The following is a 14,752-nucleotide window of genomic DNA, read 5'->3' on the forward strand; positions in this document are numbered from 1 at the left end:
CATGTCCTAAAGATTCCTACTCACTGCCAAACATAAACAAACTAGTGGTCAATTCGACTAGGTACACTCTAGCTACAATCAAATAACCATGTATGAGCCGGACTGAGGGAAGAAGGAATTCATGACTACCAATATAATGTGATATCTTTTGGGCTGGAAAATGCAAGAGAAACGTACCAGAAGATTATGAATAAGGCCTTCCAATAAGAGAGCAAAAATATACTAGAATTTTAAATGTATGATATGATTGTGAAGTATGGTGACAAAGATCTATACGAACACCATATTAAGCGTGTATTCCAAAGAGTTCGGTAGTACAACATGTAGCTCACCCAGAGAATTGATCCTTCGAGGTTGATGTTCACTATAAAAAATAAGTATTTTGTTTATCGTATCCACAGGGACTGGTGCGGTATTAATGCCTTTTAACAGTTAATATAATCTTCAGCCTATTAAACAATAAGGTAACATTAAGAATTGATACTTTGCAGTGAATGATACACCTAAGTCTATGTCTAGATTTTAGAATCTAACAAATGGTTATCTTTGATCAAGATTCGAGCAGTATTTTTCAATATCAATTCCAAAATATAAAATTAAATGGTGAAACAAAGATAAAATCAATATAATTCATAAATAGATTGTATAGAACACCATGAGAAATAAACATACATATTGTTATGATGAACTACATCTAATCCCAATAAAAAAAATATTTAGCTACTCATGCTAGCTTGGTACAAGTGAGAAGAATAAAGATGAATGAATATCAATTGTAATTTTTTAATGATTGATGCATATCTAGCTTCAATCACTTCTACGGGAGACCCATTTAACAACGGTTGGAAAGTACATATAATCACGCGGATTCAAATATTGTTATGTAGAGTGTTGTCGTAAATGCCTTACTTACAATCACAGTCCTGAGACCGTTGTTGTATTTTATAAAGCACGTGCAATATCACAACAGATAGTTAAACAAATCGTTGTCTCAACAATGACATTTTGGAACATAAATTATAATTCATCACGGTTACATTATATAATTGTTGTGGTAAGTACCCAAATTTATTATATACTTCATAGATTGCTTGTTTTTCCATACACCTCATTAAAGAAATATAACCATTCAAATTGATGAAGAATTATATAATCTAAAAATTAAACTATTCTTAAAAACCAACTTAATCAAACCACTGTTTTCCGAATTGCATGCCTCTCATCATTCATTTCCTTCTCTTTAACACATGAAATATGGTTCAATGGTATGATTCCGTTCATTGCATCGATTCCTTCGATTCTAGTTTAATTTGAATAATATTTATTTATTAGCTGGGTCTATCTCATTATCGACGCTTATCATTGTGATTGTTATGATAACTTATCATCATAACAATCACGATGATAAGTGAATATAATGAGGTAGACTCATCCAATAAATAGATTTTATTCAAATTATACTATAAGAGAAGATATCGATGTTATGAAGGAATCAGGTCATTGAATCACATTCTAAATGCTAAAAAGCGTGAACTGAATGATGAGATGCAAGAAATCCAGAAAATATTGATTTATATAAGTTTATTTTTAAATACACCTTAATATTTAGATTATAAGTTTCTATGTCAATTTAAATAAATGTATTTTCAATGAAAGGTTAGTGAAACAAACAATCTACATAGAATATAACAAACTCAAACAACATCATACAACAAAACCAGAAATTATAAATTTATGAGCAATGAAAGATATATATTATAAATTTCCATGATGCACATTTTATTGACACTAATCGTGGAATAGGAATCAACTCTGAAATTCATTTAGTTTGTGAAGCAATGAAAAAGAAATATAAGGAGGAAGAAGATTACACAACAACTTCATAATTCTATTTCTTCTCATTGTATCTCAAACTAGATGAAGTTTGATGTTGTTGTTGTTTCTTCATTAACTAAAATGCGTTAGTTCTTGTTGAATCCTACAATAACCATGAAAAACTTATTGTTTGTGAAGCTATGAGAAATAAATACAAGGTGGATGGAGTTTCCATCATAGCTCTATGCTTCTTGTATTTTTTTCCATAGCTACACAAACAATATGTACCATACCCAAACTATGGTCTTTTTTAAGGTAGTGAAGACGAATCTGAAAAAAAATGAGAACAATTAATCAACAAAAACAACATGCAACGAACGAGATAATGAGGAACTATCTAATAATAAGATGTATGAAGATGAATACCTTAACGTATGAAGCAGAAGATTCACGGCTAATGGCGAAGAAGAATAGAAAAACGGGTGCTAGAGTTCCACTGAAGGAAACGACGCTACTGTCAATAAATGAGAGTTAATTCGCTTATATATGAGTAAGTTATTTCACAACGGTTATCTACCAACCGTATTGGTAAATATTTATTTATTATAAATATATCACAACGGTGGAACGTACCAACCATAGTCATATCCCTTTACATATATGATGGCGCTGAGGTTCGAACCCTTAAAAGCTTGATGGTTTTACCACGGTTGGCTGCTCAAGTGTTGTTTTATACAATTAATTTTTACTCAAAAAACATAAATAATATAGTAGCGACATAAATAATATGGTAGCGTCTTATTTTAGGGATGTCACCACGGTGTAGTGAAGAACCGTGGTGACCATGACATTATTGTTAACGCGTTTTGTAGTAGTGGATTTTTCAAGTTTCACCTTTCCCCTATTTCTCTTATATAGTATCCACTACGTTTTGTAGTAGTGGATTCTTTAAGTTTCACCCTTCCCCTATTTAATAGTTTTAGTATAGTTTAGAGTCAAACCAGGGATCTTCTCCACACTAAAACTCGCAATAACTTTTAAATTACATGTTAAAAAATATTTTTTTTGAAAAAGTGTTATATTATATGCTATGTACTTTATTATATTTATATACCAATGTATAATTGAAATCTAGAGCCGGCTCAGGACAAGAGCAACTAGACCCATGGTTTAGAGTCTTCAAAAATTAAGAGCCTCGTGATTTTTAGGGTTTGGCCTTTAGAAATTATAAAATATAATTTATATATAAAGTTGGTTGAATGAAATTATCGCAATCTAGTTACAACTCAGTCGTTCTATGTTTTAAATTTCAACTTTGAGATGTGGGTTTAACTCCTCTATCAGCCATATGCAATTTTTTTTCTTAATTTTCTTTTCTTCGAAAAACTGCCAAAATAAAAAGATGGACATAAATCAATCAAGTATTTCTTTATTTATATAATGTAATTTTATTTGTTGTTAATTATTTTTTTTAGTTTTATTTCATTTTTTTAACTAAATCTTAGATAATATTGATATTTTATAAACAAATATTTTTTAAGATTTATTATTAAATTTTGATGATAAAATATAATACACTATTAGATGTATTTAATTTATTATTATTTATAAATATATATATATATTATTTTGTGTTATTTTATAATCATATAAATTTTTTAATAATATTATTATTATTTTTAATTAAATAATTATGATTAAGTATATATAAATTAAATTAATATATTTAAAAGATTTTTAAACAACAGTAGTCTAATCTATCAAAATATTTTTAAAGTCTTATAATTATTCTAATTAGTTCGACTTTCTTGATGCTACTATATCAATTCTAATAAAATTTTGAGAGTAGGAATTCAAAAGTCAAACTCATTTCGTTTAATAATGTGGAAAGTCAAACTTGCAGGGTGGTATTGCTGAACCAGTCTCATGTCAAGAACATCTGCTATTATCTTTTTGCAGATTGAAGAACAAAGTGAAAAAGGGTAGTGGTTGGCAACAACATGGTGTTTATGGAGAGCAAGAAATGGAATCATTTTTAATAATGAGATTGGTGACGGTGATGAGATTATATTTAATTTGCAATCCTTTTCTTAGTGGCGGAGTCAAATAGGATTAAATAGATTTAATTGTAACTTTTATGAGTGGTCTAAATACCCTCTAATCTTTCTTTAAATAGGTTGTTGGGAATGGTCGGTTTATGTTCGGGTTCGAGTACCCCTAGTACTCTGATTTGAATATACAAGTTGCTTATCAAAAAAAAAAATAATGTGTGTGAGGTTGATCCATTTTGCCACCTTAATCCTAACTTTCATTTATATATAGATTTATATTTAATTAATTAATTAATTAATTTTTAAAAAAAGTCTAATTAACTTTTTTAAAATTTTATTTGATAACTTAATTGATAAAATTATAATAATTAAACATAATATTTTTTAAAAGTATTTTTGTAATGTACGTTTTTTCTTCTTCTTTGACTTTTTAAACGTACGGACGAGTTCGTCTATACCAAGGTACAATTGACTTTTACTTTAAAAAAATACAACTGACTTTTACTTAAAAACGTATTGGACCGTTTTTATTGACTTTATAAAAGTAAGGAGAATGAAGATACATTTACTAAAAATAATACTAGTTGCATTAATTAATTTTATATCACTTTTTATATAACCTTTTCTTCCGTAAACTAAAGTGAAGGGTTAAAACTTAAAAATGATATTAAAAAACTGCTATCTATGTCATAATGTCACACACCCAAACTTGCACGAAGCCAAAGTTTAATTTTGAAAGCAAAAGAAATATTCACAAAGTTTATGAAATAAAATTATGTTCAAAATGTTCCATTAAAACAGCTCAATTAATTATGTAGAAATATCAAACATCCAACATCCACTAAAAAATTATGTTCAAGATAGATAAATGATAGAGCAAAAAACTAGTCATACACCATTATTTAACAACCGCAAAATCTTTAAATAAAGAAAATTTCTTCACCCACCTCCTAACCTTCTTGCCCACCCCTGGTAAATTTACAACATTACCCCTTGTTTCGAAAGTTCATTTCCGAAACGGTACTTTTTTAAAAAAAAAAGGTGTTTTCGGAAATGAACTTCCGAAAACGTGTTTTTTTTAATATAAAATATTGGTTTCGGAGATGCATCTCCGAAATAAAGTTACATTTTCAGAAAATGTGGTGTTTCGGAAGTTCATCTCCGAACGCACCCCCATGATGGAATTCGGAAATGAACCTCCGAATTTATGTCTGGACAGAAGAAAAATGAAAAACAACAACGATTCGCTTTATTTAATCGGGTGAAGATTACAACGATAATATTACTGAAAATTAAAGTTACATATTGTTGAACACGGGTAGGTGGGGATGAGTCAACATTTTGATAACGTCGTCCGCCGATCTTTGAAGTTTGGCGTCCAACTCGATCGGGCCTTTCGAAGAAAATCGGTCGAACGTTGTCCACATAACCGCTAAATCTTCGTCGTTCTTGATCTCAAAAGGTGTGAACTTAATGCCTCCCTCGTCGTTAAGCGATGGCGAGCGGTACTCGAGCTTGACAACCTTTCGATTCTCGGGATAGCGCAAAAGCGTGTTGAGCGACGGTATCAATTCCGCAAACGGCGTGTCGCGCGAGAAGCGAAATTGGAACGGCATCGGGTAGCCGGTTTCAAAGTAGACGAATGCTAGGTGGGGGTAGGTTTGTGTCATTTGTGTTTTGTGGTGTGAAGAGGTTGAAGAAGAGTGTGTGGTATTTATAGACTTATTGGAGCATTGATGGCCCAACAAACCTTATCCTGCATCAGGGGACATTTCGGAAATGAACTTCCGAAAATTGGCTCCAGACATATATATTTCGGAAGTTCATTTCCGAATTATGCAGAAACAGACTTAAATTTTGCATTTTGTTACATTGCATTCTGTTTTGTGTAAACAATACCAAAAGCATACAAAATAGGCATAAAATAGGCAATGACAACATAAAACATACTTATATTATATATGTATTGAATCGGTCCAATTTTACATGATAAACAACAATACATACAAAAAATGATCGTTACAAACAAAAACGATCCGGAACGAACTAAAATTCACCGAACCAATCGGTGGATCCTAAGTCCAAAATAGGCACGTTCTTCGACCGCTCTCTATTTTGCTCGCGCTCTTTGCTCATCATTTCTTCAAACTCCGCCATCCTCGAAACGAACGGATCCGGCCAAGTCTCCGCCTCATTTGAACGATGTGCCGTCCATTGACAAGAAGTAGCCGGTATAGGACAACCCGGTTTCAAAAACACTTGAACGAAGTACCGCGATCGTAGATACCCGATGCATATGATGCGGCCCGACGCGTTCAACGGCGGTCGACTATGAAGTGGAAAGAAAGTCTCACTTAGTCCAAACCTCGTCAAATCGATACACACCATATCATACGCACTTGCTATTAGATGACCCATATCGGGGAATGACATCCACTTCGAAACCGGAGCGATACCGGTAAGTGATGGAACAAGTGCATCATGAATTTTTGCAAACTTTTCTTGATTTTCATATAGTCGGCCGTAGATGTCCCGATACGAAGTCAACTCCGCAATGAGTTCCCGTCGGACTAAAGTGTGATTATTTTCCCCTTTACCGAGCAAACCCGCAACGGCCCGATATCCACAATTGTCGTCGCCTCCAACATCAACGATGTTATCGATATATTTGTGCATAAAAAGAGGCATCTCATCAATGTAGACAATTGGTGATTTTTTGATCGGCGGTGTACGAGGTGGCTTCGAAATACGGGCTCCTTTGTTACCACTACACTTAGACTTCGGTGTCTCATGAATTTCCGGGAACGATGCATCAACATGTTCAAAGTAGGAAGGAGATCGTTTTGTTGACGTGTCATCTTGTGTAATTTTGGAAGTTCATTTCCAGGGCATATCAGTTTTATTAGGTGATATATTTCGGAAATGAACTTCCGAACCATATCAGTTTTCAGCATAAATTTGTTGAATCAATGTAGTGAAATAGGGGATGAAATGAGAGATGTTTACCTGAAATTGTAGCTTTCTATGCTCCCTTTAACGTGATCAACGGTTTGAAACTTGATTTTAGGGCGAAAAATTGATGGAGATTGATTGGGTTTTAGAGAGGGTTTTGAGAAGTTTTGGAGAAAAATGATGAAATAGTGAAGGAGGGAAATTTGTATATGCAGAAATATTTTCGGAAATGAACTTCCGAAAATATTCACGGTTTTGAATTTTTTATGACTTTGGAGATGCATCTCCGAAAACACCAAAAAAGTGGTGTTTTCGGAGATGCATTTCCGAAGTCAAAAAAATTTCAAAAAAAAAAAAACTTCGGAAGTTCATTTCTGAAGCAGGGGCAATTTTGGGTTTTCGCTGGGGGTGACCCCCCATAGGGAGGTGGGTAAAGAAATTTTCTAAATAAATTGATATTCTTTGGAGTGTTGATAATGAAACATATCATGGCCACTAAACCATACTACTCCGGCCTGATTTATAAGCAAAAATTTCTTTTTTAGGTTCATTGAATAATGAATGTATCTAGGTCTATATAAAAGGCAAGATACATTCATTATTCAATGAACCTAAAAAGAGAATCTTTGCTTATAAATAAGGCCGGAGAGAGTATAGAAGAAAACAAAACATAATCTAGATTTAGAAATCCTTTTTATGATAATTAAGAGGGTTGACAAATTGATTAAGAAATATAAATTCTTAAATATTTTAGATCTTGGTTGAGTAATGGTATCTTCTAGATTTAATTAATTTAAATTTTAATAATATTTATTAATAAATTAAAATAAAAAGATAACATGACATGAAATATTTAAATGATGAATTTATATATAACTAATTTTTAAAAAAACTTGAGTATTAACCTAACCAAAATACCAGATAAACTATTTTGACATCAACCTTACCGAAAACAACTATGACAACTCAACAGTCAAATGCATTTTTATCACTTGTCTCTTGCAAAACTCAATAAAGTGCTATGAAAAAACCTCCTGACATCCATCATGACATGACCTTAAATCTCATTTTTGTTCTTGTCATAAAGTCTTTACTAATTGTTGATGAATAAAAACCCATTGGAACATTATAAAAATATAACCCACATATGTTAGATTTTTTTAGTTATGACCAATTCACCATGTGAAATCTTCAACACCTCGTGTTCAACTCTACTCCAATAAGCTAAATCATAAAACATGCTTATGGATAACAAATTTTAACCGAGCTCTTAACATACCTGAAGTTCTAAAGAAAAAACTCGTAATCATCTAACATTTAAAGTATGATCGTCCCAATACCACGAACCCTGCAAGTCTTATTGTCACCGAGGCGAACTACTCCATCTTCTTCCACCTTCAAAGTCTCAAAGCATTCTTTTCTTGGACACATAAGATAAGAGCAATCTGAGTCCATGATCCAAATCTCTTTAGTCTCTAAACTTAACATCACTAGTACACCAATTCTCTCATAATTATCCTTATCGGAGCCAATTGTAATCTAAATAGAATCATCATTGCCCCTCCTCTCGGGAAATTCCTCATGAAGTGACCAATTTTATGACAAGTGAATCATTTTAACCTTGACTTGTAAAATCTATTTGATTTCGACATCTCTCTACACTCACTTGGTCCTCTTAAGACACTCGAGCCTTCATCACTATCGTGAATCTTTAAATCTTCCACCTTTGAAAGTTTCTTGAATCTCACAATCGTCTAGACTTCATCCAAAGTAATAACACCTTCCTTATCATAAAGAAGGGCATACTTGAATTGTTAAAATGGTCTAGGTAATAAGTTTAATTAGAGTAGATTTGTATCCTCAATATTCTTTAGATCACTAATGATCTTATAAAATTTTGTCAACTGCTTTATTATAGATTTATTTCTACCATTCAAAATGAGTATAGTTATTGTTTCAGACATAACATATGAGACAAATACTTGATTATATACAATTATTCAAATTTTATCCATATCAAAGTCGTAGTCATCTCCTTGACGACTTTCCTTAGAACTTTATCCTCTCCGCACTAGATAATGACACTTATGAGTCGTGATCTTATCCACCATCTCAAGCTTTGTCTATGTTAAAAAAGTATGACTTTTTCAAGGAAACAATTCAAATGGAACCAAACCATGTCCACTTCTATCTTTTAAAAAAAATTACTAAAAAACAGATCAGGTCTGAACAGTGAATACCCAAGTGATAATTAAATAAATATCTTGCATAGCTTATGGCCATTTGAGCCTAACATAAATGCTCCAATCATTTTTTTTGTCTATAGAAAAGCATAAAGATCATATGATTCATGTGTATAAAGTAACAAAAATGATGGAAAAAAAACAACTATAAAATCCCTTGACCATGATGCTTCCAAAAAATCATATAACCTCTATGTAAAAGGACCTACAAAAATGAAAGATGGTCCTTAATTCCTCATGCCATCTTAGGTACTTTTATGACTAAATCAATGCCTTGGATTTTTATGACCATCAAGCTTATATTATGAATGAAATGCAATTGCACTTCAACCTCACTCCAACATACTTTGGAGTATAAGAATAACCATGAAAATTCCAAATAGGATCTATTTACATTGATCCTCACCAGATTTAGCCTTCAATGTTAATCCAGCTAGAAGTTGTTGAAGCCTTTGAGCCCCCGGACCGGGTTTGAGCTTATAAACGTTACCGACCTCGGTACATTTTGGTTTACCAGAACACCAACCACCAAATGTGAATAATCCGTTTCGCTTACGTAGATATTTTTTATCGATCAATTCCATGGCCGGATCGTCTTGTTTGAATTTTCTAGCGAAGGCGGCTCCGCTCGCAATCATTTTGTCCGTGTCGTTTATGTTAAGGACGTGAGGGTGCTGTTTAGGAGGCATGTCCCATGAAATATAATGCAGGTCCGTGTTAACGATCGTTTTAGATAGTTCTGGTACATTGCACGCGACGGTTTGAAAGTAGCCTTCGGGCGATGAGAGAAAGTTTGTGTAGTACATTAGAAGGGTTCTTGGTAGATTATCCCAACCCCATATAACGTATTCCACGAAATCGTGCGATAGAACCATCCATGCTGAACCTGAAATTAAGCTACAATAACTCAACAAAAAAATCTTTGAAAAGCAAACTATTTCTACATAAGTAAGTTATAAATAAGCTAAAAACAGCTTATCCACTGTCATTAGCTGTTTCTACAAGTTCTTTCAAATACTCTCGCAAATACTTATATCAGAAGATAAGCTCAAATATGTCAATCCAAACGGACTCTAAAATGTCATTGTTTGACGAATAGCTTCAGAATAACCTTTGCAGATTGTAAAATCACTATGTTTTGTAAATTGCAGATAGATATATCGAAATTGTGCCTTAAGAACTTGTTTCCTTAAGACGATTAAAGGTGCGAAGAGGAAAACCAACCAGTAAACAATTTAAAAGCAGTTGGCAAAGGTCTCTTCGGATTGACCCAAAATACATCTGTCTTTGTTGAATGGTAAAGCCCGGGATCAATTATTAGCGGCATCGCTCGTTTATCCCTGCACGGTATAGTCCAATTCATCATTATAGTCACATTCAAGTTTCATATGTCATCATAGAGAGCGGTAGCAGAAAAAACTTACAGTTTCCATCCTAACCGACTTGTATGATCGATGAAGTTAAGGCTTCTATCTAAATTTGAGAAAGAATATAACAGATCTGCAGAAAAAATCGCAACCTCAACAAGTTTGAATCAGAACAAAATCACAAATACAAAAACAATGATACAAGATTGAGAAACTAACCATCTTGAGTGACAAGCGGATAATCGGAAGCACTAAGATTAATAAACCAATCCCAATCTTTACTTCTCTTGAGCAAAATAGCACAAGCATGAAGAGTATTAGCAACCATCGTCGGTCCACGGTAGGTAACCATATTCGCCTTCGAGATCACAAACACATTCTTAACCTCAGAGAAAATATGCTGTTTCTCAACCCTAGAAGCGAGTTCCAGCCTTTCCTCCAACGGCGACTCGAGGTCTAAATGAAGGACATAATGGTTTAACGGATGATAAAGCGCGTGAAGAGTCCTCCAAAGCTTCTCCAAATCGCCTTTAGAACCGGATATCAAATACGCGAAACGAGGGATCGAAGGCTTAACAGGAGCCGGAGCGGGGGAAATCTTTCTTTCGACAAAAACAAGTGAAGAATTTTGGTTTCTATGTGTGTGTAATGGAAGAAAAAAAAGTGAATTGATCGAATGAATCGACGAGACGAGTCCCATGTTAAAGGATGTTGCTAGAAAAAGCACACAAAAAGCAGATGTAACAAAGAGAGGAAATAACCATTTCTTTTCCATGTTTAAGATTCCCATTGTCATCACCATGGAAATATTCTATATTCCATGAATCATTCAAACATAAAGTGAGAATTCTAATTCTTCATCAAATACACAACAAACACAATTGTTGCCACTAAAATTCACCACCCTTTTCAGATATCTTCTCAATAATCTCTTTTAGCAGCTGAATATTTCTGTTGAAACAACATCAAACGTTAAAATTCAATAAATTTTTAGTCCAACTGAAATTATTATTTATTGCAATAAAGAAACATCAATCAATAAAGAAACATCCAAAGGGGTTAAACATCAATCCATAAAGAAACATTAGCATAAAAACAATCGAAGAAATGAATATTAAATATAATAAATTCTTAGACAAAACAACATATTTTTTGTCAAAAGAAGAAACAAGAACATGTTTTGCTAACAATAAAAAAAAACAAGGATCTAGAACATGGTCTATAAATATCGATGTTTTTAACCAAAAACGTTTGAAAAGGAAAGAAAGTGAATCATTGAAAGCATAGAAGAGAAAGGTAATTACCATGCATGTGAAGAAGATTGATTACTGAGTTAATGATGTTGAATCTAGTAATCTAGTAGATCAGAGTGATGAGAAGATGAACATGAGAACAAACCTGTGTTTGTGATGGAAGAAGCGTCCACGTCTAAAAGAGAAGAGAATTGTAGGAGAGAGAAAGGGTCTTAAACTCTAATGTAGAAAGTGGAACACCACAACAAAAACAGCACCAACAACATAAGTTACTATACAACATAAACATATAAAAAAGAATTATTAAAAGAATCGAAGGAGTTCCATTTTGTTGTAACTATGTATGTAATGGACGTGTTGGATTGGACAAAGTGGTTCCATTTATTTAGGGGCTTTCAACATTACTTGACATTTAACAATGCTAGGTGGCGTGACATTTTATAATAACATGTTCCATTTTCATGTGACGTGAAAGAAGTATGTGTATTGGTGGTGTCGTATTAGTATATATGAATAATATAATTAATAACATAATTATAATAGTTTAATATTTTTTTAAAGTTTTTTATTAATTAAAATGATGATAATAAGCACTTTATAATTTTCATTCATCTTTTTATAAAAGATAAAATTTCATATGTACAATTCATATGATAAAAGGGTATACGATCATTTAATAGGTAGAATGTATGTTCGAATGCAAAAGTGTTTATTTTTATTATATTTAGTGTGTGTTGAGAAAAGTCGGGTGTTTGAATCTAACTTAATTAATATTATTTGTGAACTAATATGATAATATTAGTTACTAATCAAGTCATAATATCAAACTAAGAGAAAATGGAGAAGAAACTAGAATGGTAGCTTATGTCTTTCAAAGTGAAAATGGTGTGTCTTTACATGAACCAAAGGGGGGTATTTAAACAAGTAGAAATATTATTATTATACTAAGTAAATAATTAGTATTACTATTTTATCTTTGACAAATTATATGTCATCAATAATTTGTCATTACTATTTTAAGTTTGGCAATTTGAATAGATATTTTTAAATTATATAATAGTAATTTATTTAATTATTATAACACTCCCCTTTGAAATATTTATGATGGTGCTCCATTGAAGTCTTGTTGAGGAGAATCCTATGGAAACATAAGTTGTCTCGTTAAAAATCTTATTAAAAAAAACTCACTGGGATAAAAACCTTAATAAGAGAAAAAAATAGTACAACATTATGCTCCTCCTCAACAGAACACATATAGCTCTTCTTTAAAGATCTCGAAGGTGACACATTCCAATATTTTATACATGCTTCTTGAAAACTGATGTAGGAAGTGCCTTTGTAAAGAGATCTGACATATTATCACTTGAATGAATATACTGAATATCAACCTCTTTGTAAACCAAGGAAGAATTTGGTTTTTCTTAGATCTTTCATTTCAAATTATTTCTTTAAATAATTTCTCACTTCTTTGATTTCTTTATTAGTCTCAATGATATTTAAATCACCAACATAAACAGTCATTATTACAAATCAGAATATTGTTTATCTTATAAAAACACAAGGGCAAATAGGATTATTCTCATAGCCTTCTTTAAGTAAATATTCACTTAGCCTATTGTACCACATGCACCCGGATTGTTTTAACCCATATAATAATCTCTGCAACTTAATTAATTGCATACATTTATCTAGGTTTTGATGTCTCAGGCATTTTAAATCCTTCTGGGATTTTCATGTATATATCAGTATCAAGTGATCCATATAAATAAGCAGTAACAACATCCATAAGATAAATATCAAGATTGTTAAATACTGATAAACCAATTAAATAACGAATAAAGTAATGACATCCATAACAGGAGAATATGTTACCTCATAGTCAATTCTCTGTCTTTGGTAAAAACCTTTTGCAACGAGAAGAGCTTTGTATTTGACAATCACATTTTTCTCATTTCGTTTTCTTACAAAAAAAACCCATTTATACCCGACCGGTTTCACATATTTCGGTGTAGCCATAATATGGCCAAATACTTTTCGATTTTTAAGAGGATTTAACTCAGTATCTATTGCATCCTTCCAATTTTTCCAGTTATGTCTATTTTGACATTCACTCATAATTCTTGGCTCTGGGTCATCATTTTCATTTATAATTTCACATGCAATGGAGAATGAAAATATTTCATCTATATTCAAACATATTTGGTTCCACAAAATTCTAGTATCAACATAATTAATTCAAATCTCGAGATCATTCTTATTTTCAGTTTCATTATCAATGATTTCATTATCATCATCTTGTGATTCTTCGAGAGCACGATTTTCGATCGTGGATTTATTATTATCTAGTGTCTTTTTAAGATCACTTTTAATCAAATTCACCTTTTCTATTCCTTGTCTTTTTCGAGGATTTTTTTCTTTGGATTCCATAGGTCGGCCACGCTTCAAATGTGCCTTAGATGTACTTGCTACATTATTTTGATTTGAAATCTCAATCCTAGCTGGGACATTTATAGCTGGCACGTGTGACTTTGTTACTCTTTTCAAATCAGTAAATTAGTCTTGCAAATGATTTGCTAAATCTTGTAAGTGGAATATTTTCTTTACATTTTCTTCCCACGATATATTATATGGGTCCAAATGTAATAAATGAGGTACATACCATGTTATGTCATTTTCTAGTTTTTTATTCTCTCCTCATAGAGTTGGAAATTTTGTTTCGTCAAAATGACAATCAGCAAATCTTGCTTGAAAAACATCACCTGTTAAAGGTTTAAGATATCTAATAATAGATGGTGATTCATACCCCCACATATATACCTAACTTCCTTTGAAGTCTCATATTTGTTAGTTGTGATGGTGATATTGAGACATATACTGCACAACCAAATATCTTTAAATGAGAAATATTTGGTTCCTTACAAATTGCAAGTTGATAAGGGGTATGTTTATGATCAGCACTTGGCCATAGACGGAGGAGTGCTGCAACATGTAAAATTTCATGACCCAAAACAATAACTGATAGTTTAGTTCTCATTATTAATGGTCTAGCAATATATTGAAGACGTTTGATT

The 14,752-nt window shown here is 32.2% G+C and overlaps 2 protein-coding genes across 3 annotated transcripts; both read right to left on the reverse strand.

Moving 5' to 3' along the window:
* Positions 1-9,218: 9,218 nt before the first annotated feature.
* LOC131653467 (beta-glucuronosyltransferase GlcAT14A-like) lies at positions 9,219-12,040 on the reverse strand. Of its 2 annotated transcripts, none has more exons than XM_058923611.1 (5): positions 11,827-12,040; positions 10,648-11,379; positions 10,486-10,561; positions 10,286-10,401; positions 9,219-9,947 (listed from the first exon to the last, which is right to left on the reverse strand). In XM_058923611.1, the coding sequence occupies exons 2-5, from the start codon at positions 11,228-11,230 to the stop codon at positions 9,448-9,450; spliced, it is 1,275 nt and encodes a 424-aa protein (XP_058779594.1). In that variant the 5' UTR covers positions 11,231-11,379; positions 11,827-12,040; the 3' UTR covers positions 9,219-9,447. The 2 variants fall into 2 exon arrangements, with proteins under 2 accessions (XP_058779594.1, XP_058779595.1); XM_058923612.1 differs by having other exon boundaries at positions 11,733-12,040.
* Positions 12,041-13,365: 1,325 nt separating this feature from the next.
* Positions 13,366-13,796, reverse strand: LOC131651013 (uncharacterized). The gene is made up of 2 exons (XM_058920701.1): positions 13,586-13,796; positions 13,366-13,493 (listed from the first exon to the last, which is right to left on the reverse strand). The coding sequence occupies exons 1-2, from the start codon at positions 13,794-13,796 to the stop codon at positions 13,366-13,368; spliced, it is 339 nt and encodes a 112-aa protein (XP_058776684.1).
* Between the last annotated feature and the right edge of the window lie 956 nt (positions 13,797-14,752).

The sequence above is a fragment of the Vicia villosa genome, linkage group LG2, assembly GCF_029867415.1.
Source record: "Vicia villosa cultivar HV-30 ecotype Madison, WI linkage group LG2, Vvil1.0, whole genome shotgun sequence".
In the NCBI taxonomy this organism is placed as follows: domain Eukaryota; kingdom Viridiplantae; phylum Streptophyta; class Magnoliopsida; order Fabales; family Fabaceae; genus Vicia; species Vicia villosa.